The sequence below is a fragment of the Stegodyphus dumicola genome, chromosome 4 (assembly GCF_044657685.1).
Source record: "Stegodyphus dumicola isolate Sdum_Otavi_A_Nest chromosome 4, ASM4465768v1".
NCBI lineage: Eukaryota > Metazoa > Arthropoda > Arachnida > Araneae > Eresidae > Stegodyphus > Stegodyphus dumicola.
The window spans coordinates 74,010,665-74,033,230 of record NC_140771.1 but is presented as its reverse complement, the minus strand read 5'-3'; the positions used below and the strand labels follow the sequence as shown (position 1 = coordinate 74,033,230).

Here is a 22,566-nt window from a genome sequence, read left to right as displayed (position 1 = left end):
CTTCATTTAAATTTGAAGTTCATCTTCCGTTCATCACTTCATTAAGCACTTTCTTTATGGCGGTGACTAACGTACCGATAGACCCAGGTTCGAATCTGGAGAAGGTATGGATGTTAATAAGTATATAAGGTCTGTGCGGCAGGAAGCACTCAAAATATATGGGAGCCTAAAGGCCCCTCAAGAGGTTGGTGATAGTGGAAGAGAGGTGGGAAAACATCGCGCCGCCCCCTAGTATGCTCGTTCAAAACTGGGACCTGTAATATGATATATCGCAAGCTGCGAAGATTCAACCTGTAATCTTTCTCTGGACTCAGTAGTTATTTACACAGACGGAACAAAAACTCTTCCGGCTATCATGGTGGGGCTTAAAATTTTAGCTAAACTGCGGAGATAAATCCAACAAATTATATAAAATTCAATCAACTTCGAGATATACTGATACACTGGATAGTCCCTTTTTTTAACAGCGAAGCAATTTATGTCAGTCAATAGTCTCCTTTCTCTGCAATTTACATTTGCAAAATTTTCTCAATATGAATAAAATACTAGGAAGTGAATGAAAATATATAATTAAATATTATAAAAATGGTCCTATTATAATCAAATGTAGAAGGGAGTTATTACAATTCGTTCGACTATTTTTAAATATTTTCAACGAACTAAGTTTCAATTTTATCAAACCACAATAGTTTTAGCTTCAAAATTAGGCAAAAATTTAATCTTGAAGCTGCAGGACCTGCTGTATGCATTTTGGCAGAATTTGAATGAGGTCTCTCCACTTTCAAGGAGCAAATTATTCTGCTCTTGAAAAACGAAGATCTAAATTTAGTTGCTTTTTGATGGAAATAGCATAATTTCGAAAGGTACACAATCCTGAAGCAAAGTCAATTTAATTTGTTCAGTTTTGTTTAAAGTATATAATCATATGCTCCTTGAATTTTTAAAATTATTTTACTTAATAAGTTTGTATTAAATTATTTGAAACTTTAGATTACCTTTATTAATAGTGAAACAAATTAGATAATATTAGAAGTTTAAATCCAGTTTATTTTTTAAACTTTGTAATATAAGCACATGCAAAATTTGGGTACCATGTCGTATGGAATCTGCCTCTTTTATTCATTTGTCATTTCCTTTTGTTGTTATTTTATCAGACGTTGGAATATAAAAGCTATTGAAATTCTTATTTTTTGAAGCCACTGTTATTGAATTATGAAATTATTAAAATCTCAGTTGTTTAATATGAAGAATGAGGGACATACTAAATTTAGCCTAGTCATCCTACTTTTACTTTGTTTCGTGATCATTTTATTTTGATAAGCTTTTTTTAATATAACGGAAATTAATGGGATTGTTGAATATTATAACAACAGTAATGTGCCATATAATATATAACGTTTCATGTGAGGAATGCCGCAGCTCTGTGATGTTTTTTAAGCAAGAAAAGATGACTCTGTACATGGAGAGAAAAACATTAACGTTATATATTATATAACGGGGAGAAATATATGTATTTTTTAAGCGAAAATAGATAGCTTTCTACGCGGAAAGAACAACAATAAGGTGTCATATAGTATGTATAAAGTTCAGTAAATGATTTCTGTATTTTTAATTTGTGTTATTTTTTTAATTGTAAATTGTACTTTTAGTCATCGTTTTTGTATTTGAAATTATATTTTTAATTACTTTCCTTTAATATCTTGATAATGACGATGGCTTGGAGATCGTTTCGGGAAAACTCACCAAAATCTCCAACTGGCCCTTTAACCATTAAATTTAATGGAATTAAAAATTTAATGGGTTGAATTAAAAATAAATAAAATTATTAAATAAAAGTTATTAAATAAAATAATTATAATTAAATAAAATAATGGACTCATTTTCCTTTGTGTATTCATATTTATTTCCCTGTTAAAAAACGGCGTTTCAGTGGTGCCATCTATGAAATAACTAACTAAAATAAGGTGATATATCGCATACTACATTGAATACTAAAACTTCTTTCTACGTCATATTATTAAATAAACTCAAACTATTTAAATCATAAATAACATGAATAATATATTTACTATTATAAAAATAATCGTCTGCCATTATTTGTGGACTATCGTGTTTTTCAGCAGTTTATTTTATTAAACATTTCGTGCAAGTACGAAATAAATGTAATTTCAGAGAAATAAATTAAATAAAAATAGAATGTTGTGAACCCTTAAATCTCACCTTATCTTTGTTGGCAATTTCTACTTGTGAGAGTAAGTCGTAAACTTCAGCTTGAAACTTTTGCTTTTCTCTCTCGATCCTGGAAATGAAAACGAAGAAATTATTTTTATTCATATACTGCCACCTTTCCAAATGATTTGACCAAAAACACTTGAAAGTATTTAGATTTTAACATTGCACCACAGGCTTAGTTAAGTTTCTAATGCTGCGCTCGAATTTTTACCGCTGCTTGGACTCTTAGACTCGCTCCTGCTATAGAGTGTTAAGTATTAGAGAGGTCTTAAGTGTTAACCGAAGAGAAAATCTTTTATGGACTATCGTGGGAGAAAAGTTGAGAATATGCTAAGACAACGAACGAAATCCAAATGAAGAATATCGGTCTAAAAATGAACGATGTAAGAAACAAACAGTCCGAACATCCATTGTCAGAATAAGAGCCAATATCGCTGGAAAAGTGCTTTTGAGTAACATTTCCAATCTGAAATATTTCAGATTTTTTTTCAATTTCATTTTTAACTTTTATAAACTTTAATATAATTTTATTTGGTGGCAACATTGGAAAAGTGATTACAGACGCAAAAGTGAGTGTGAGACTAATACATCTCTGGTCCTGAAAAGCAATAATTAAACCACAAATAGGCTAGTAATTAGACTAGAAGAGAAACACGCTAATGTGACAATCAAAATCGTAAAAACAACCTTGTATTTAGCGTAGGTATAATGAAACACTCAATCGATTTCAAGGGCAGCTAAAAGTCCCTCCTCATCAGAAGAAAGAAATACCTAGAAAGAAGAAAATAAAGGAGAAGGAGTCACAGAAACACGTAATCCTTATCAGCACTGCACGTGGTTATAACTAGATTTTTAATCAGAGTTGCACTGGCCGCCTACTTTTACTGAGCCAGGTTATCTGATCATGCATAAAGGACAAGAAAAATTAGCGAAGTTAAAATAGGGAGCGAGGGGCAAATGCACCTTACGCTCAAAATCTGAACTTCAAATAATGGAAAGCAACCTTGGATCTTGGATCTTGGATCATATCTTTACTGCTGGCTTTAGCTACTAGGAGCTCTTACCAGTATATTATCATTTTACCATAGACCATAAAGTTAAAAATTTAAGAGGTGTATTTAAAATACACCGAGCCCGAAGGCGAGATCAATAAATGAGAGAACTCATAAAATAAGTTTTGCTAAGTTGCATATCATGGCATAGCATGGGTGATTATATACGTAAATGGTGGCGAGAAGCGAAATGAAATTCTAAGCTTCTGCGTGAGTCAAGAAGAGCAGGAGCACGTGATCAGCGTCCGGCATTTAGATTGGTCGAGGAGTCAGAGTTCGAAAAATGAAGTTTTTGTAGTTTTTGGCAATAAATAAAGTTCGAACATAGTAAAAGCAACATCTATTTGTGAATTTAAGAGTCTTATGTCTTTTGAAACACTTGAAAATCTTCTAAACTTGCGATATAATCATTAAATGAATAGGAAACTGTAAAAGGTGAAAATGAGGTCAAGTAGCTCACTAGGGCTAATGAGTGAGAGTAAGCACTTGGTGTTACCACGAACTTTGATTTTAAAACACACGATACGAAATATTAAAAATAAAAAGTAAACATCTTGGTTAAATAAGTAGTAAAACGAAGAATTCATCGATGAAAAATAAAGTCCTAATTTTGCAAAGTTCATCTTTCTTGAATAGTAACTGCAAAGGAATAGTAATTTTTTTTTTTTTTTATACATTATATACACTACCACCACTTAGAATTGTGGTGGATCGTTCGAGGTTTTTCACTACGTTCTCAATAGTAGGGTCATAGTCTGTAAGCGATTTAATAGCTTCATAGGGAGAATTTCTCATATCTTCAAAGAAGTTGTGTGCAGAAATCAGGATTTGGTCGTGAATTGGATTGATATCCAGGTCTTTGTGAATTTGAGAATTTCGCACGAACCAGGGTGCGTTCACTATGCTACGTAAGATTTTGTTTGGGAGTACATTTAATTTTTGTCTGTCTATTTTTCGGGCAGTAGCCCAGGCTGGAACTGCATAGAGGATTATTGGTCAAATAAGTGAGATGTAGATATTTTTCTTGGTACGGAGGCTTAACTTAGAGTTTCTCCCAATTAATGAGTAGAGAGCAATGAAAGCAGCGTTAGCCTTATTTGTAACATATTGAATATGATCTTTGAAATTTAGGGTTTTGTCAATATAGACACCTAAATATTTATAGGAGTTGGCAACAGGAATATCTTGGTTATTGAGTCGGATATTTATATTCACTGGGATATTTTTTCTGTATCTGCGAAAGAGAACTACGCAGCATTTATCAGTATTTAGTTTGATTTTCCAGTCTTGACAAAATTTGTTAATAATGTTGACTTGGAGTTGAAGTTTCTCTAAAGCATTATTTGGACTTCGTGAACTGGTGAGGATGACTGTGTCGTCGGCATATTTGAGTATATTAGAATGAAAAGTTAGAGGCATATCATTTATGAATATTGTAAAACGCTTCGGTCCTAAAACACTGCCTTGAGCTACTCCACTGTAAATCACTTTTTTGAAGAGATTGCTTCACCATAGCGCACTTGAAAAGTACGATGTTTAAAATAAGAATTCATAAGCTTAATAAAGCTGTTTGGTAAAAGGAAGTTAGATAGCTTATGAAGTAAGCCAGCATGCCACACTCGATCGAAAGCTTTTTCGAAATCGAGGAAGCATGCCGCTACTCCGTTCTTTTTTGTAAATTCTTGGGCAATAAATTCAACTAAATTTAATATTTGATGTGTGGTATTGTGGCCTTTGCGGAATCCAAATTGATGCTTGTCTATTAGATTAAGGCGTTCTAGATGATTGGTGAGCCGAGCACTAAGTACTCGTTTGAAAACTTTTCCAAGCGCTGGCAGAAGACTGATGGGTCTGTAATTATTTGCTAGCTTTGGATCTTTTCCTGGTTTCGGGATCGTAACAATGATCGAATGTTTCCACTGCGATGGAAAGTAGCTGAGTCTAATACAAGCATTAAAAATATTTGTAATTAAGACTATGCATCTTCTAGGTAAAGCTTGCAACGCTTCATTAGAAATCATGTCATATCCTTTAGCTTTGCGCTTCTTTAATTTTTTAATAATTTGCTGAACTTCGTTTGGAGATGCAGGCATAAAAAAATTAATGCTGGGACTGTTGAGGATGCTATTGACAGAGTAATTAATATCTTTTTCGTGATCAGAATTTTTATTTTCATGTTGTTTCAAAATGTTTTCTAATTCTTTTGCATGAATTTCAGCTATGGAGTCTTCGGAGTGGTGAATTTTGCCCATGTGATACAGGGGGTGAATTTGATTGGGTGAAAGATTTCTGAGTGATTTAGCTACTTTCCAAACAGAGTTTGGGCAAAGATCCATGTTTTCTAGGAAATTATCCCACGAATTTGATCGATGGGTGGCGATGTCTTCTTTTATTTTTCTGTTTAAATAATTAATATGACGTTTTTCAGTAGGATTGTGAGTAATATGCCATCTTTTTCTAAGTCTATTTCTTTCTTGTATAAGGGATTTAATTTCTTCTGGGATGTCATAGGGATTTTTATTCTTGACTGTATAGGTAGCATTATTGATAGCGTTTTGAATTTTGGAGTTTAATCTGGTGATTTCCAGCTCAATATCGCAGTCGTAACGAAGTGTGGCTCTGCTGTTAACAGAATTTAGCTGTTCGGTAACCATATACCAATTAACTTTTGTATGAGCTTTAGGGAGAGGGGGATAAAATCCATAGAAGTTGAAGACTATAGGGAGATGGTCAGACGAAAGTTCTGGGAGAACATCAAGATTAGGAATATTAGGAAGGTTTTTCATCAAAACTATATCTAAAATATCCCCTAGTCCGTTGTGCGTATAGTGCGTTGGGTGATTGGGAGCAATGAGATTGATGTTACTATTACTTGTCGAATTTTTTGAATTGGGATACCTTCTTGGGCAATTTCGTTTTTGATTAGTTCCATATTAGCTGTTTTTGGAAGTTTTTTAATTATTGCCTTGATAGGCTTTTCACTGTTGAGTTTATAAGTATGAAAAGGAATAAGTAGTTTAGTTAGGTATTCAGTAACTGTGCGGTAGTGGTCTGAGTCATAAACTCTTATGGTCAGTGTACCTCCCCTTAGGTTTCCACGATATTTTTTTATATTTAATTGCTCTTCAAAATCTTCTTTCATCTTATCCCAATCCCCCGTGAAGTCTGCTAAGACTATAGGGGGAATGTGTCCTGCTTTTTTGTTGGGTGTAATAAATTCACCTTCCTCTGCTTCCATATTGTCTTCAGGGTTTAGTTCCTCGAATTTATTTTTTTGAGCTGGTTCTTCAATTTCGGAATTTGATAGAGTTCTTTTATGAGTTTTTCTAGGGGTTATGTATCCTTCTTTATCTATTGTGGTTTTCTTTTTGATTCTAGATTTTTGACTAGCAGTAATATCAGATTGATTTGTTTCCTCTGTTGGATTATTTAGGGTTTCTTTTTGTTTCATTTCATTAATGTATAATTCTAAGATTTGTATATCCTTTTCCATAGCATTGACGTGGGCTAAGTGAACTTCAGTCGCATTTTTTGGATTAAATGAATTTTGATAAGCATGAAACTCAGAAAGCATAAGTTGCTTAAGTTTTTCTAAGTTATCGCAGGTAACTTCCAGATTTCTGTGATCACACACAGATTTGATACGGTTTTCAATCGCCTCCTTGTCCATGATATGCATGAATCCTAACTTTTAACCTAATGGCGAAAAGAATAAAGAAAACATACTTATCGTGAACATCAAGAAGAGACGACAGCAACTCAGGATCAGCTTCAGTAGTGAGAGCAATGTCGTTTTCCCTTACTTCACAAAATCGCAAGAAAAGCAACGCCGTAGACAGAAAGAACAATTTCTTTAATCAACAGCAACACCTCATGCCAGCACTACCAAATCGAAAGTGAGGGGGAAAGCAACCACTGAACGGATTTTTTTATATACCCTCTGGTAGTACCAAACGCGAGGAGGTAACGCCATCTATCGGCAAAAATAATTGAATTAAGATAGTAGAATTTTAAAGGCATTAGGAAGGACTGGATTGGACTTCAAATCATTAACTAAACCTGCTAAATCTTTGTGAATGTGAGAAGCTTCAAGAAAATCCAACTCACCTATGGAAGAAGCCTTTTGGATAATTTTTGCAGACCCAAAATAAAATTATGGTTAAAAGTCCAACTATGATACGCTATTGAAGACTTGTTAATTTCGTCTTTTCTGACATAAGATTCATGTTCCTTGATACAAAACTTCAACGCTCTTTTTGTTTGCCAATATATCTTTAAACCACCTGACACGATATACTATAAATTCCTCAAGAATTCAAGACAGAAACGCAATCTTTTAGAATCGAAGGGTGAATTTTATTAATAGGGGAGAAACCGACTTTAAAATTCAATTTCTGGAGAATACGTGCAATTTTATAGCTAACAGAAGGATAAAATGGAAGCACGACAAGGTCATTAATATTATTTCAAACAGCGGAATGTCTTCTTTGATGGGAATCTGAAAAAGTTTTAACGGCTTTATCAATAATCACGGGAGAAAATCCACGGTCAATCGCAACTGCTCTCAAATAGTTAAGTTCATTGGTAAGCAAAGATTCAGAGGAACAAACTTTAAGCGCGCGGAATACATAATAGTAAAAAGAAGCCATTTTTTGCTTAACAGGGTGGCATGACTTGGCATGGGGTGGTAAACAAACTGCAAAGGGTTTACGGTACACAGTGGTGCTAAAATCAGTTTCATTGCGGATTATAAGAATATCGAGGAAGGGGAGGGAATTGCTGGATTCAATTTCAGTAATTCTTTAGAGTTTACTTTAGAGTAGTTCTTTAGGCTAGTAATTCTTTAGAGTTTAATTTAATTTTTTTCTTTATTCCTCTTGTACCTGAATTTATTTACACGCAAATAAATTTTGATAATTTTTCCTTTCACATTCAGATAAATTTCGTAAAACGTATAAGCTTTATCCTCAGTTTTTAACAGTTATTTTTTAAGCTCCTTTTCTATCCATCCTAATTTCAGCTTACAATTTTCTACCAAAATGTATTTCTAGAATCGCGTTCAATGCAAATGAGTAGGATTAAAGTCGAAGGCTCCACTGACTTCGAGAGAGAATCAGAGTTTCTGACTAGCGCGCGTAGCTGACCAATAAGGAGGAAGGGAGAAAATTTAGGTAGATATTTAGAATACTATTCCAAAACCGAAGTACAACGATAGCCTTCAGGGCAGTTGGTGATCAGTTTGGGGGGAGCAGTAGCTTCAATTGCATTTTTGAAATAAAATTAAACACAAGAACACCTGTGACTTGTTGTAATATGATCTACCTGTAACATGGACTGGCAGTCACTGGTAGTTAAGTCACATATTATAAGTTTGGTCACTGCGTGTCTGCGGCTAATAGTGATCAAATAATCACCAGAGTAGAGTAATGAAGAATAATTCAGACTGTGTAAATAAAATTAAACCAAAGAACATCATGACAGTCAAGAGTAAATAAAAAAGTACTAGTTACCATCGAGGCCATTTGTGACTGGTGACCAGTTATATGACAGAAAGAAATATGGGGCACTTTATATGTGACAGATAGAAATATGGGGTATTTCATTCAGTGTGGGACTCAAAGATTAGATGCAGGGTTGACAGTTAACGACGAGTAGTTTTAATTGAAAACTAGCAATGCAGGCCTTACAGTTAGTGATATGTTGTTTTAATTGAAAATTAGCGATGTGGTGTTGGCATTTAATAACGTGCTGTTTCAGTTGACAGTTAGCTATGTGGTGTTAACAGTTTTCGGCGTGTAGTTTTAATAGCATTGCTGTGTTAACAGTTAGCAATGTGTTGTTTTACTTGATAGTTAGCGACGTGGCGTTGACGGTTAACGATGTGTTTGGTAATTTGCGACGTGGGACCGTTGACAGTTATCGACTGTTGTTTTAATTAAAAGCTAGTGATGTAATGTTGAAAGTTAGCGATGTGTTGTTTTAATTGATAGTTCGTGAAATGGGCCATTTGACAGTAGCGGCTTATTGTTTTAAATGAAAATTAGCCATGTGAAGCACCTGACATTTAGAAATTTGATGGTTTAGTTCACACTTAAACGACTTCGAGTTAGCGATGCGAGGCAGTATCACATTTTATTCAGTGACAAATTTTGCCAAGGAGTATGGATGATAAACTCATTGTAACGTAATGTAACATACCTAATACTTCAAAAAGATTTGGACAAACCACACAAACTATGTGTTCAACAAAAAAAATGAAAATGATATTTAAATGTGCTCCATATTTTAGTTCCAACAAAAATGGCAGCCTTAACTAAGGAAAGTGGCTTTCTTTTATGAGCATCATCACAAACTTACTTGACTTTGGCTTTGTTCGCTTGTTCGAGCTGGTCCTGCAAGTCGACCATAGCCTCTTGGTGTTTCTTGCGGAGATGGTGAGCTGTTTCTTCACTTTCTAGATGTACATCTTCCAGAAGTTTCCTCAATTTCTGCAGTTCCAGGTCTCGCTTCTTATTCATTTCCAGCTGAAATCAAAATTAGTTGTTACGGAAGGATTTATCAACCGTTTGATCTCAGAGATAATGATTGTCACGATATGTTATATTGTTAGTGAAAAAAAGAGAGGAAGAAGAAATTTTTGTATAAAATTAGAATAAGGTTATGACTATACAACTGAAATGTTTGTAAGTTTGCCTACTCTCTATATAAGCATCTCTTACGTACACTGTGGCCACAAAAATCCTCACCTGGCCTTTATTTTTGCAACCGTTTGTCGCAGACATAAACTTCCGATTACAAAAATGTTTGAAATGAGGCAAAGATTCATGTTTCTGCACTTTTAAGTTTAATGTTATCAATTTTGCGAGAATTACGAAATTTAACCTTTTACACATTTCCCTGGGACTATACGTATGTTTAGGAAATTATTGGATTCATTATAAAAAATAAAACCCAAAATATTTTACTCACGTGCTGCAAATATTGAACGAAATATTTAATTTCAAAATTTGTGACTTTGGAGGTCACTTTCCATTTCCATGGAGAGGGCAGTTAATAAATAAATGAGACTAGTTCGATGTTGAATTTCCCCTTTAAATACCAATCAATGGTAATCTTTTGTGATTTACTAGTGTCTTTAATTTAAAATTTCGTTACATTGGGTATGCCGAAAGAATTTTCACATAAATCATTTATAATTAAATATTAATAATTTAAAAATGACATTATAAACATTCCCATGAAGCTTTATTACATTAGAATGATAATCTGGTAATCGCAAAAGAATTCATTAAAGTACAAGTAATTCTTTAATTATTGCAAATTATTAGTACGAATAAGCTATGTGCTAATACCGTAGCTGGCCAACATTCTTCATAACAAAAAGTTCTTGTAAAATATTTTGAATAAGATCTATATTTTGAAAAAAAAAATGTATATTAATCAGTAGTTTTCGCAGTAATCTGCGTAGAATCGCTCGTCACTAAAGCTCTTAACATCAGAAACGATTTAAAAACTATTTAGTTATATACAAATGCAAAATTTTCGCTCTTCCATTTGTTTACGAGCCCTTAATATGAACTTCGACTTAAATATCAAATTTCGATTTTAGTCGCATGGGAGTTCACATTTTGTCCTTTCTTTTTTATAACGAATACTAGAATTTAATAAACATTAAATATAGTGACAAGAGGAAAGTGTAAAAAGATAAATTCCGTATTTTATACAAAATCAGTTTGTTTTTAAATTGAGAATACGAAAACATAAATCTTTAAGGCATTTAAAACATTCTGTGACTGTTAAGTATACGTGTGCAAAATTAAGAAGAAAATTTGCAAATTTAGTCTATATTTAAATATTGAATTAAAGGTATTAATTATGCCGACGAAGAATTATGCTAATTTTTAGAGTTGAATACGTAAGCGTTCAAGTGCGTATCTGCGGAGCTGTGAATGTGAAGGGGGTATAAGCACACGAGGGTTTTTCGGCAACTTGTGTGCTCGTACTCCTTTACGACATTCATCGTATTCCTCGCTAGAGATAGATAAAAATTGTGAGGTAATTTTATAACGTAGCCATACACCTTGCATCAGACTGGTATGAGGTATAAAAAGAAGATCTTAAAGCCCTATATTAGACTTTTCTGGGGTGCAGGTCGTCCTGGGTTCTTGTTAATGGACGACAACACATAGGGATTAACTGGTCGACGATTACCTGAAAGGCGTGTTTCATCTCGCAGTTCCCCTCCGAGAAACATCTTGGAGTTAAAAATTGCTTGCTGCAAGAGTGGGATCGGTTGCCACAGGTATTCTTCGACTGCCTCCTGTCTAATATGCCGTCACGCTAAGCGATCTGTCTGGCTGTGAGGAGACGACCATGTCTCATATTAGACTCATTTGCAGTTCGATATCACAACATAGATTTTAGACATTCCTGCACTATGAGCTTTGCTGATAATCATGCTTACATAAAATGACTTTTAAATAGTTCATAGCGTCCTCTGTTTAAATGTACATTCTTGCAAAATTTCATTTAAATCTGTCCATTAGGTTTTCATAAATTCGTCATAACGTGTAAGAACTAAATTTTACACACGAGTTTACATTTCTATGAACAACGGTTGCGAAAATGGAGGCCAGGCAACGACTTTTGTGAACAGGGTGTATAAATGATATTTTATATTGTAATCAATAGATCTGTGAAACGCAGTTTGGAAAATATGTATAAAAATATCCTTGCATAGTCCAGAGCAAAAGGTAAATCTGCAGGATAATAGACAGATATTGCACTCTCAGTCTAGTTTGCTTTGACTTATAATAGATGAGCAAAACCAAACAAAAACGCAATAAAACTAAATTTCTTGAATGTTTCTAGCGTAATAACCAGTACCTCCAGGCATTCTGTGGCTTGGAAATGTTTTATTCATTTTTCATAAATAAGTTTTTTTATTGTTTAAATTATCTAGTTCTTTCATATTGCTACCATTCTAGCCGCTTCATTCTTTAATTACCACTCTTTCTTCAAATAAGTGGACAAAATAACCCGTTCTTTAAAGCCAGTCACCGCACATACGACAAAAAGCCCACTTCAGTTTGACACAAATCAGGTTTCGACAAAATAATTTGTTAGCAACATGCATAAAAGGCACTTGAAATATTCTAGAAGAACCATACTATAAGCCCACCAGCGCCGAGCGGTAAATTCGCTTAGCACTGGGACTTCTGTCCGGGGCTCGAATACCAGTTAATGGGTTGGTTGCATGAAGGCTTTCGTGGGTTTCCCCATGTGCAACATGTATGCGAGACAGTCTTCCGTAGAAAATAATTAACTAAGGCTTCCATTCGCTTAGGCAGATAGCCTTTGAGTACTTTGCCATAATCAGAAAATCCAAACAAAAAAAGCTTACATCTGAGCCATCTGATATTTTGATTTAAATTTATAATAACAAAAGTTCAAATGGCTTTCAAATTAAGTGTTCTCAAACAAAAGGACTTTGCTAGTCTAAATTGCAAATGGACACCATTCATAAATGGACGTGCTTTCTGTCCTAATAACGGATTTGTAGAATTTATTTGATTATGGATTCTACAGCTACAGAAATTCTGTTTCGTAGCATAATGTTACATTATTATTTTCTGTTGACTTATTGTGAGTTATTAATTTTGAGAAGGTTATTTTTAATTTTTAACGTTCTCAAGATTTTGTCGATGATTCAGACATAGCAATAATTCGCCTCACGTCAGTTAGGGTTCTGAGATTAATTACCAGATCAAGTATAAACCTACAAGATGATTTCTACAAACGAAGACCAAAACTGCTATTAACTCTACATCATCTCTTCTCTTCAGAATGGATTTCGTATATGCTGAGAGTACTGGGAGAAAGATAAGGTTTGTGTTCACTTAATTTATTTTGTAAGTTAAGTTTGTAACTTGTTACTCACCTTGTTTAGAAAAGTCAACATCAGTTTAAACTGAGCTGTTTACTTTGGCTTGGGCATAAGTCATGCTCAATGGATGTTCATGTTTGCCTTAGTGCAACTCAGATGTCTTTAGTTATTTGACGTTCATTTGTAAAGCTTAGGCTGATTAACATTATTACCTCATTCTTTTAATGGTACTGTCACTTTTATCTTTAGTCAGTTGTTACCAGAATTCATATTAAATACGTATACATAAGAACAAAGCTCTTGAATGTTAGCGCTTCCTCAACGAAGGTGAACGTTAAGCTGTATCCTCGCTCAGATTTCAGAATTTCTTTAGACACGCATTAGCCTTTAGCTAGCCGAGTTTCTAACACAAATTCTATGAGGCTGAGCCAACGCTCGATAGGATCCTTCATTTGTGGATCTCCAAAGTTAAATTATTTCCAATTTTATCTAATATTTTATATTACAACACAGAGTCAAACTGCGAAGATTATTCTGCAAGCAGTTTTCTGCTTACAGAATTTTTCCAAGTCCAAAATTTAAATAAAAAATTTATTTAAACCTTTTTCCGAGTTTGTAGTTGTTTTAATAGACGAGATGATAAGTCGCTTGACACTCTTAATAGAGACAAAGTTAGTTAAATAAATGAGTGGATCACTATAGCTTTTGTGTTTGACGTTATTCTAAATACATCAAATGGAGACCATTAACAAAGCCATTAATATACACTCAATGAAATCATTAACATGCATTCATGGAAATCATTAACATGTACTCATGAAAATCATTAAACTGTGTTCATGAAAATCATTAACTGAATCCGCAACATGTATTCATGAAAATCGTTAACTGAATTCTTAACATGGAAATCATTAACACGCATTAATAAAAATCATTAGATGAATCTTTAACTTGCAGTCAAGTTTTTCTCCGAAGCATGGTAAAAATATACTTAAACAGTCAGTATTGATATAAAAATGTTTATATAAGAAATATTTGCACAATTAAGATACAGGTAAAAATTAAACGAAGCAACGTGATTCCGTATTGCCCAAACAATGAGATTTAAGCCCATAACTTTTATTAAAGATATTTATTTAGACATGGCGGGCTACTGGGTAAACTTATGTTTTATAATCTGAAATCTCTAAAATATTCAATCTCAAATATTCTCAGGTTTATTTTCTGTGTTTATATTTTATTTTTGTGAAATAAATAATTTAAGATTTTTCACACTATTACATTTCATAATTTTTCATTGAGTGTAAAATATATATATATATATTTTTTTTAAAGGGAAAAGTGACGAAGTGATGTTTTTATTTTAACAAATAAAAATATCTTTATAATCTAAGAAAAGATATTTATATTACTTGGCTTTCGCTGCTCCCTTCTGCTTCTTCCAAACGTTCTGAGATCTGCATAAGGTGTACCGTCAGGTCTGAACGTTCCCTTTCAATCTGTAAAAAAAAGAAAGGGAAAATCAAAGCCTTTTCTTCAAAAAGAAAATACAAATCATATGTGTAAATAAACATTTAAAATCCAACTTGAAGTCAAATGCTGAACATTCGTATGTTAAGCCGAGCAGTTATTTTCAAAAATAGGACAAGCGGGGATATGGGTTATATATACATTCAAATGAAAAAATACCTTGTGGCTACTACTACGAGGTACTAAAATATATTTATATACATGAGTTGATGCCTGCACGAGAAATGTTATATTTCGTTCACAATAAATATAGAAGAGAGAAAAATCGATGTGTAAGAATCCGATATTGGATTTAAATGGTCTGCGATTGGTGCTGTAATACATTTAATTGTTCCTGCTTTTAATTGATCTAGCATTTTAATTTTTCACAAGTTATTGTTGGTTCAGTAAAATTTTTCTCTTCGTTTCTCTAGCAAATTTATTCAAATTTCCCTCCCATTAATTACACAGCGCAGAAAATATGAGCACTGGTAGTTCGACCCGGTTTAAACGCTAACAAGCAAACATATTATATAGATGTTTTCGCGTTTTTTCCTGTGACCCGTAAAAATAGCCTAAATATAACTATGAGTATCTTATTTCTAGATAGTTTCATATCTAAAAGCGTTTCATGCGAATATCGAATTTTTATATCATTCGACAAAATTCCCATCCATCTTTAATATCAAAAAATTAAAAGAATTCTATATTTTATACACATTTTAAACAACAACAAGGCACGTAAGACTAGTAAAAGCAATAAAATCTGTGTTTATTGACACTTAGGTTTCAAGATCATTGCGATTTTCAAATGCATTTTTCCGCAAAATATGTAAATCTTTAGCATATTATGTAACAATTATAATTTTGAATAAGGGCCAAATATTACCGAACTTTTGTATGCCTCGGTAACCTATATATGGAAATTATTACTTCAGCACCCTACTTTACAAATGATTGTGAAATACTTTTTAATAAGCCAGAATATGTAAATACGTGTACATCAGATTTTAAAGTGCATACTATTTTTTACATTGCATTTGCGGGAGAGATGTATAATTACTGGTAGGTTTATCCTATGTTTTCTTACAGTTATTTTTAGTTAAAGTTACTTTTCTGTCCATTCGTAATTTCAGCTTACAACTTCCGGCCAGAACGTATTTTCAGAATCGCAGTCAAATGCAAATGAGGAGAAGTATTTAACATTGAAGTTCTACTGACTTCGTTTGAGGACCAGATATTCTGAGCAGCGCGCGTTTGCCTTTTAGGTACTTTCTCTCTCTTAAGCTATTATTATACTCCGCCGTACTTTAGGCCCTTGATAGTTTCGCCGTTAGTTAGCGGACCAATTCTTTTAGAATTTTGATAGCTTCGCCGTTAGTTAGCGGACCAATTCTTTTAGAATTTTGATAGCTTCGGCTATACCTTTTTAGTTAAGTTTAATTAAGTATTCCTGAGTTCAAGCCCAAGTAGAGGCTTTTTTATAAACTCCAAGAAGGAGTCGTCTGTTAAATTTATTTTGAATAATAAAGCGCATTTAACCCTTCTTCAGTTCTACTCTCTGTTCACTGAACTAAGCTATTATTCGCTTACCAGCTCTTAAGGTTCCCCATTTTCAGCTTTAACTTAAAAACAGGAATTAACCATTTACCATTTTCTCGTACAAAATCTTAAAGAAAGCTCAGGTTCTTGCTTGAAATTAACAACTTTCATATTGTGTTGCTTTGATGTTTTTACTATTATTACTTTGGCAACACCTCTTCCAAACAGGCACTGGGTGATTTTTGTTACTTTATTTATTGTTTCATTTCTAATGCATGTTTTAGATATGGAGAGATATTTTCTTTTGGCAGTTTATACGCACTTTAGATATAAGATCACAGCTTGTCAGGTAACGTTCTATATCACCACTTTCCCCCATGTATCCAATCTAAAACTGTTCATTCGAAGTATAGTATTTGAAAATAATAAGAAAATTGCCGTATTTTATTGCTGAAAATATTTATTGCCGAAAATATTTATTCCGGTTTCGGAATTGCCGAAAGAAAATATCTCTCCATATCACATGCATTATAAATGAAACAATAAATAAAGGAACAAAAATCATCCAGTGCTTGTTTGCAAGAGGTGTTGCCAAAGACAGTAGTAAAAATATCAAAGCAGCACGATATGCGAGTTGTTAATTTTAAGCAAGAACTTGATCCTTCTTTAAGATTTTGTACGAGGAAATGGTTAATGTGTATGATTCCTGTTTTTAAGTTAAAGCTGCATTCAAATACACTAATTCTCAAATCTTACGAATTTCCCGGAAATTTCCACAGCTCTAATCTTCGCACATTTTTCATAAATATTTTCACTCAAAACTTTAGAAAATAGTTGTTTGATGTTCAATAGAAGTATTCTTAAAAAAATAATAATAGGATTAGTACAATTCAGTGGACCTGAATGTTCAATATCTTCTTTTGGTGGCTGTTACTACACAACCTTAATTTTGTGTCTGGAAAATATTTAGCTTTCCATGTTTAGTATTTATTTATATGTGTTAGTTGTTCAAATATTACTCTCATGTAATTTGATCTAAGGATATTCTTAAAAAATATTAAAAAAATAACTGTCACTCAGATATTTTTCGTTAGATTTCGCTGAAACTTGTAGCCTGGGAAAAATGTGTAATGATTTTAATAAATCCAGTTAGTATGATTTTATGAAAATATGTAATACTTCTAATCAAACATTTTCATGATTAAATGCAATTAATCAATCCGATTAAAAAATAGAATAAATATTCTTAAGAATTTTTTTTTACATTTAAACCATTTAGTTTCTTAATTAATAACAGACAGATTTAAATTTGAGAGTTTAGTATCTTATGCTCTAGTGAATGGCAGCACACTGGCACTGGAAGACGAAAGTATTTTGTTTCCGACACTGGCAAGACTTTGCTTTTAAATGGTTGAGTTTATTGGTTAGTAGTGAAAGATAAATAATTATCTTTCATTCTGCCGAAGGACAACAACTCATTGGTCTGACTCGTTGGAAAAAAAATGTTTTATTTCGAACAGTGTTGCCACTGCTTGTTTTCAAGATCGCTTAGTTTCTAATCAAAAGTTCTTTAAATTTGCTTAAAATACGAAATAAATAAAGAGAAACAAACTGCTAGCGAAATTAAAAATTCGATTCTTGAGGTGCCTGTATTCGGGCGGAAAATTAATCTTTAAAATTAGGTCGTGTCTATGTGCCTCCATTTTTGCATTCTACAAGAAACGTACATACATATATACGTAGAGATTCTTTATTATTTAATACCAGAGAAAATAAACTTCAAGATTCGAGTTTAATTGTGCAGTTCTAATAGCAAATTTTATTTGAATCTTCCTAATAAACATAAGTGTATTTTGAGATAACTTTATTCTTAACTTCGTTTCTCAGTAAAATCATATTGAATTCTGATTCAAATATTAAATTTTGCTTTAATTAATTATTATTATTATTATTAAGGAATACTTTTTGTTATTATCTTTTACGAAAGATTCGATACATTCGATATACGAAACATCCGAGAGGTTCGAGGATCATTTAAGACCCAGATTCGAGAGAATTTATGATTCATATGAACTCTGGAAGACACCACTCAGGAAATCTCTCAATTTTTCGTCAGTCTGCTCACGTGAATTGAGAAAATTTTACTAACGTTTGCTGTCCTAACGGAGAAATTTGCAGGCGAAAATTGCTCGTCGTCTCTGAAATCGTCATAATCTGGAAACATTCCCATCTTCTAAAGCGAAGGAAAAAAAAGAAAGAAAAATAAACACGAAAAGCTCTACGAAGCCACTTCTATTTTTGGTCATGCAAAGCCCGTCGTGTTGAGGGTGGAAGGATCAGATATACTCTGCAGTATTCTGTAGTATTCTCAGGGCAACCGTGACTATTTTTTCGCCCCTCCGACTGAAACCCCTGGATGACAGTTCTTAAAGAAATATTTGGCTCTAGGAAGACGTTTTGGCAACGAAGGGATGGGGTCACGAAACAAATGTTCTCCCTTGTTCTTACCTTGCGAAGCATAACTGTTTCGTTTTCTGTTTCTTGTCCTCGCTTTCTCCTACCTCCCTCAAATTAGTTTCGAGTGAAAATGTAACATGTTTGCAAGGTAAAATGATCTCAAAAGACAAAATCAAATGAAAATTCTTGTTTCGAAAATAAAAAAAAGAAAGAATAAAGGAGAACTTTGCTTTTCTAAAGTTATATTCCTATTATAATAATATAACATGTTTAGAAAGAAGAATGCTAGCCACTGCGGCAGTACGCACGGCAAATTAGGATTTCTTACAAGTTAACCACAAACAAATACTGATATTTTCTACGTGGTCAAACATTTAGATGAAATATGTAGTTGAAAGAATCGATATCAGTTTGAGAAAGTATGCGTAGTTTTTAAAGATTTCCTATGCCAACAAAACCAGTAAAATTTGCATCATCAGAGCCTTACAGAATATTAACTGCAAGGAATGTTCAACACCGACTTTTATTTATGTTCTCAAAAGTAGAGGTTTCACTTGGATAGTTTCATAACGGTGCCTCGTCGTAAAGGTACTAACACCTTTAAGCAAATAAACCATTTTTCTGCAACACCAATGATTATTTATGTTCTCAGAAATATAAGTTTCACTCGGACCGTTTCATAACAGTGCCCACCGCAAAGGTACAAGCACTTTTATCAAATTGCCTATTTTCTACCAGAACCAACAATTGTTTATGAAATATAATTCTTACTTGGATTAATGCATTCAATGAAATTTTTACACTGCTTCGTAAGTATGCGACTGAATTTAAATAAGGAAAAAAACTGAGGTTTTTAATCTGATAGTTGAAAAGAAGTAAGGAAGTGGAGATTGGAAAAGTAATCACGGAAAACGATTTCAAGTTTCAGAAATGAAATATCCTAGTGATACAGATCTTTATTATTGCAAAATACGGCTTCACAATAGAAAGGAGGAAGAAGTCAAAAAGTAAGTAATAAAATCTAACTACATCGCATCGGACAAATCGTACTCCAACTGTTAGTCGTCAAGGGGATACTCAAAATACACCGCGAGCTGAAAGACCTATCTAGAGGCTGTTTTCAGAGAAGAGGGTATGAGACCTTAGCAAACCCGGATCGTTCTGCCTCAAAAATGGGTCCTAACTGCACAATTAGTATAACGGGTCTATACCTGTACCACTAATGGGGAAATTCTGGTATTCCATCCCTTTTTTTTTACCTATACCTATCCTACCATTTTATCAGTTTTAATTTAGAAATTAAATAAGGAAATATGAATGTTATTGAGATAAAAAGACTGGTCAGAAAAGGGAGCTTAAGGAAAGAATAGTTTACCCTTAAATTTGTATTTAAAAATGAAATAATACAGTACATGTGAATCACTTGATGGCCAATAGGAATAGCATTTAAAGGCTAATAGATTTCGTTTGGGGCATATTTTATATGTTTTTAATTGTAATTTTTTAAAAATTTCTGCCAGAGAGGAATGCTCCCCTCGCGTTCTGCAAAAATACACGTACCCGCAAATGATCGTCATGGACTTACCTCCATTTATGCACTAAAAAGACGCTTTTAGTCCGAGGTTTGCCCACCTCTACTTTAAGTGGTCATTATCAAGAATAAACACTTCCATTCATTCGAAAGAATTGAGAAAGAAATTCTTGAAATGAGATAACGTGGCGTTAGTCTCACACTGTTCGATATGTTATTTTCTGACCCAGCGAGAGACACTGCGGCATTTGCGTTTTCCTAACAACATGTTAGTAAAATGTGAATACTTTACCATAAATTTGGAAGATTTACGAATAGGAGGGAGAAAGCTTGACTTACTTTCTGTTGTCTTACCGACTGAAAAAAAAAACAGGTAATTGACGACGCTAATACTAGTCTTACTGGGAATACTTTAAACTGAGGTTAAATCCCGTTTTGGTAAAGTACGTATGACTCTGGTTAGATTAAAATTGCTGAATTTATATCATCTTCGAGAAGGAATCCTTGTGTTGATAACAGGTTTGGGCTGGCTGATAGTTTTATACTTGCATATTTTTACTTTAAACTCTCACCAAATGGTGAGGTAGAGTAAACTTTTAGTTCTGTCTGTTCTAGTGCTTTAAGCCTGCTTGTTTGTGCGAAAATGACCACAAAATGAAGGTAAATATCAAGGAAAGTATTTGTAAGTGAACATTGCAAACAAAGAAAAGTATACGTTCCGATTAACTGGTTCAATGGTTCCAAAATACCGTTTATAACAGCACTGCGATTTTTAGTTTGGCAGTAACGAAAAATTGTATAATCAATGGGTTGATCAATTGGCTGTGTAAAGCCAATGTTGAATTACATGTAACTTGATGTAAAGTCCTCTTTATTTCTGTTGTTACTGTTCTAGATAATTAACTGGTGTACCGATCTTGTACTACCTTCGGATATCCTCCTGCCCTTGCGCTACTTATGGATAAAAAAGTATCGGCAATTGCCTATAATTGATCATATTAACTAACAAAGGAAATACTGAAAATTTTAGCTCGACATAACGAACGCAGGAGGTAATAAACACACAAATCTAATGAAACTTCCAATTTAATATGCCTTTTACACAAAATATACAGCAAAAGCGTAAATTTCCATGTCAAAAAAGTATTGGCGAAGTTCTAACTGCTATGCAAATTTTGTTATGTTAAGTTACTGATAAGAAACTTTGTTTGTATAAAGTCTGCATTGCTACTTCAAAACTTTTAAAATTTTATTTTGCTGGGATAAAATGGCTTCGAAGTCAAAGAAGTTTGATGCTAATGTTAGAAACATAATTATTTTGTTCAAAAATGAAGGTTTAACTCATTTCTGCAAGGGAAAACGTGGCAATATTAAAGAGGTTATGAAAAACCCTAAAATAATTGCACCCCAGTTAGCCAATGATGTTGCTAATACTTCGCATAAAACGTTTAGTGTACAGACTATATGGAATGTCTAAGATGGAGGAAGTTATTATGGAAGGGCATCTAGAAAGAAACCTTTCATTTCAGAAATAAACAGGAGAAATGGATTCGATTTTGCAAAATCTCATTTTAATTTATGAGACGAATTTTGGAATACTGTTATTTTGTCCGACGAATCGAAGTTTAACATTTTCAAGAGTGATTAACGACAATATGTGGGGAGAATGCCTAACACCGAACTTTCAAAACAACATTTAACACAGACTGTAAAACATGTTGGAGGGAGCGTGGTAGTTTTGGGCTGTAGGGCAGCACAAATGGAATTGGTAACCTGTGTTTCATTGATGGTATTATGACAGCACGCACACGTACATTGACGTATTGCCTCATAACATGAAATTCAGTGCCCAAAACCTTGGCTTAGGAATATCATTTGCGTTTCAGCAGGACAATGATCCTAAGGATGCAGTTAACCTAGTCTGGCAATAGCTACTCTATAACGTTCTTTGCTAATTAAAGACGCCACCCCAATCGCCGACATAAATTCTTTTGAAAATTTGTGGCACATGTTGGACCTAGAAGTCAGGAAACATAAAATTTCGTGTAAAGATGAACTTGAGCGTATACTTAAGCGTGCAAGAATGGCACAAAATTCCTAACAGGACTTCTTCAACAACCAGGACTTGGGTTTTCTCTATGAGAAATAAATTACAAACTCTTATAGATGCAAAAGGTGTCAATACAAAGTATTAAATTTTGTTCCCGCATCTTGCTGTATGATCTTGCCAACACTTTTTTGACATGGAAGATTACGCTTTCGTTGTATATTTTGTGTAAAAGGCATATTAAAACGAAAGTTTCATTAGAGTTGCGCAATTATTTCCTCCTGTGTTCTAAAATTGTCAAGCATTTCCT

The 22,566-nt window shown here is 33.5% G+C and overlaps 1 protein-coding gene across 1 annotated transcript in view; it reads right to left on the bottom strand.

Moving 5' to 3' along the window:
* Nucleotides 1-22,566, bottom strand: part of LOC118190400 (paramyosin-like) — a 123,706-nt gene that overhangs the window by 63,316 nt on the left and 37,824 nt on the right. Inside the window, exons 3-5 of the mRNA XM_085815089.1 lie at nt 14,583-14,669; nt 9,642-9,808; nt 2,221-2,299 (exon numbers count right to left, since the gene is read on the bottom strand). Coding sequence (XP_085671215.1) covers nt 2,221-2,299; nt 9,642-9,808; nt 14,583-14,669 — 333 coding nt within the window. The remainder of the gene's footprint in view (nt 1-2,220; nt 2,300-9,641; nt 9,809-14,582; nt 14,670-22,566) is intronic.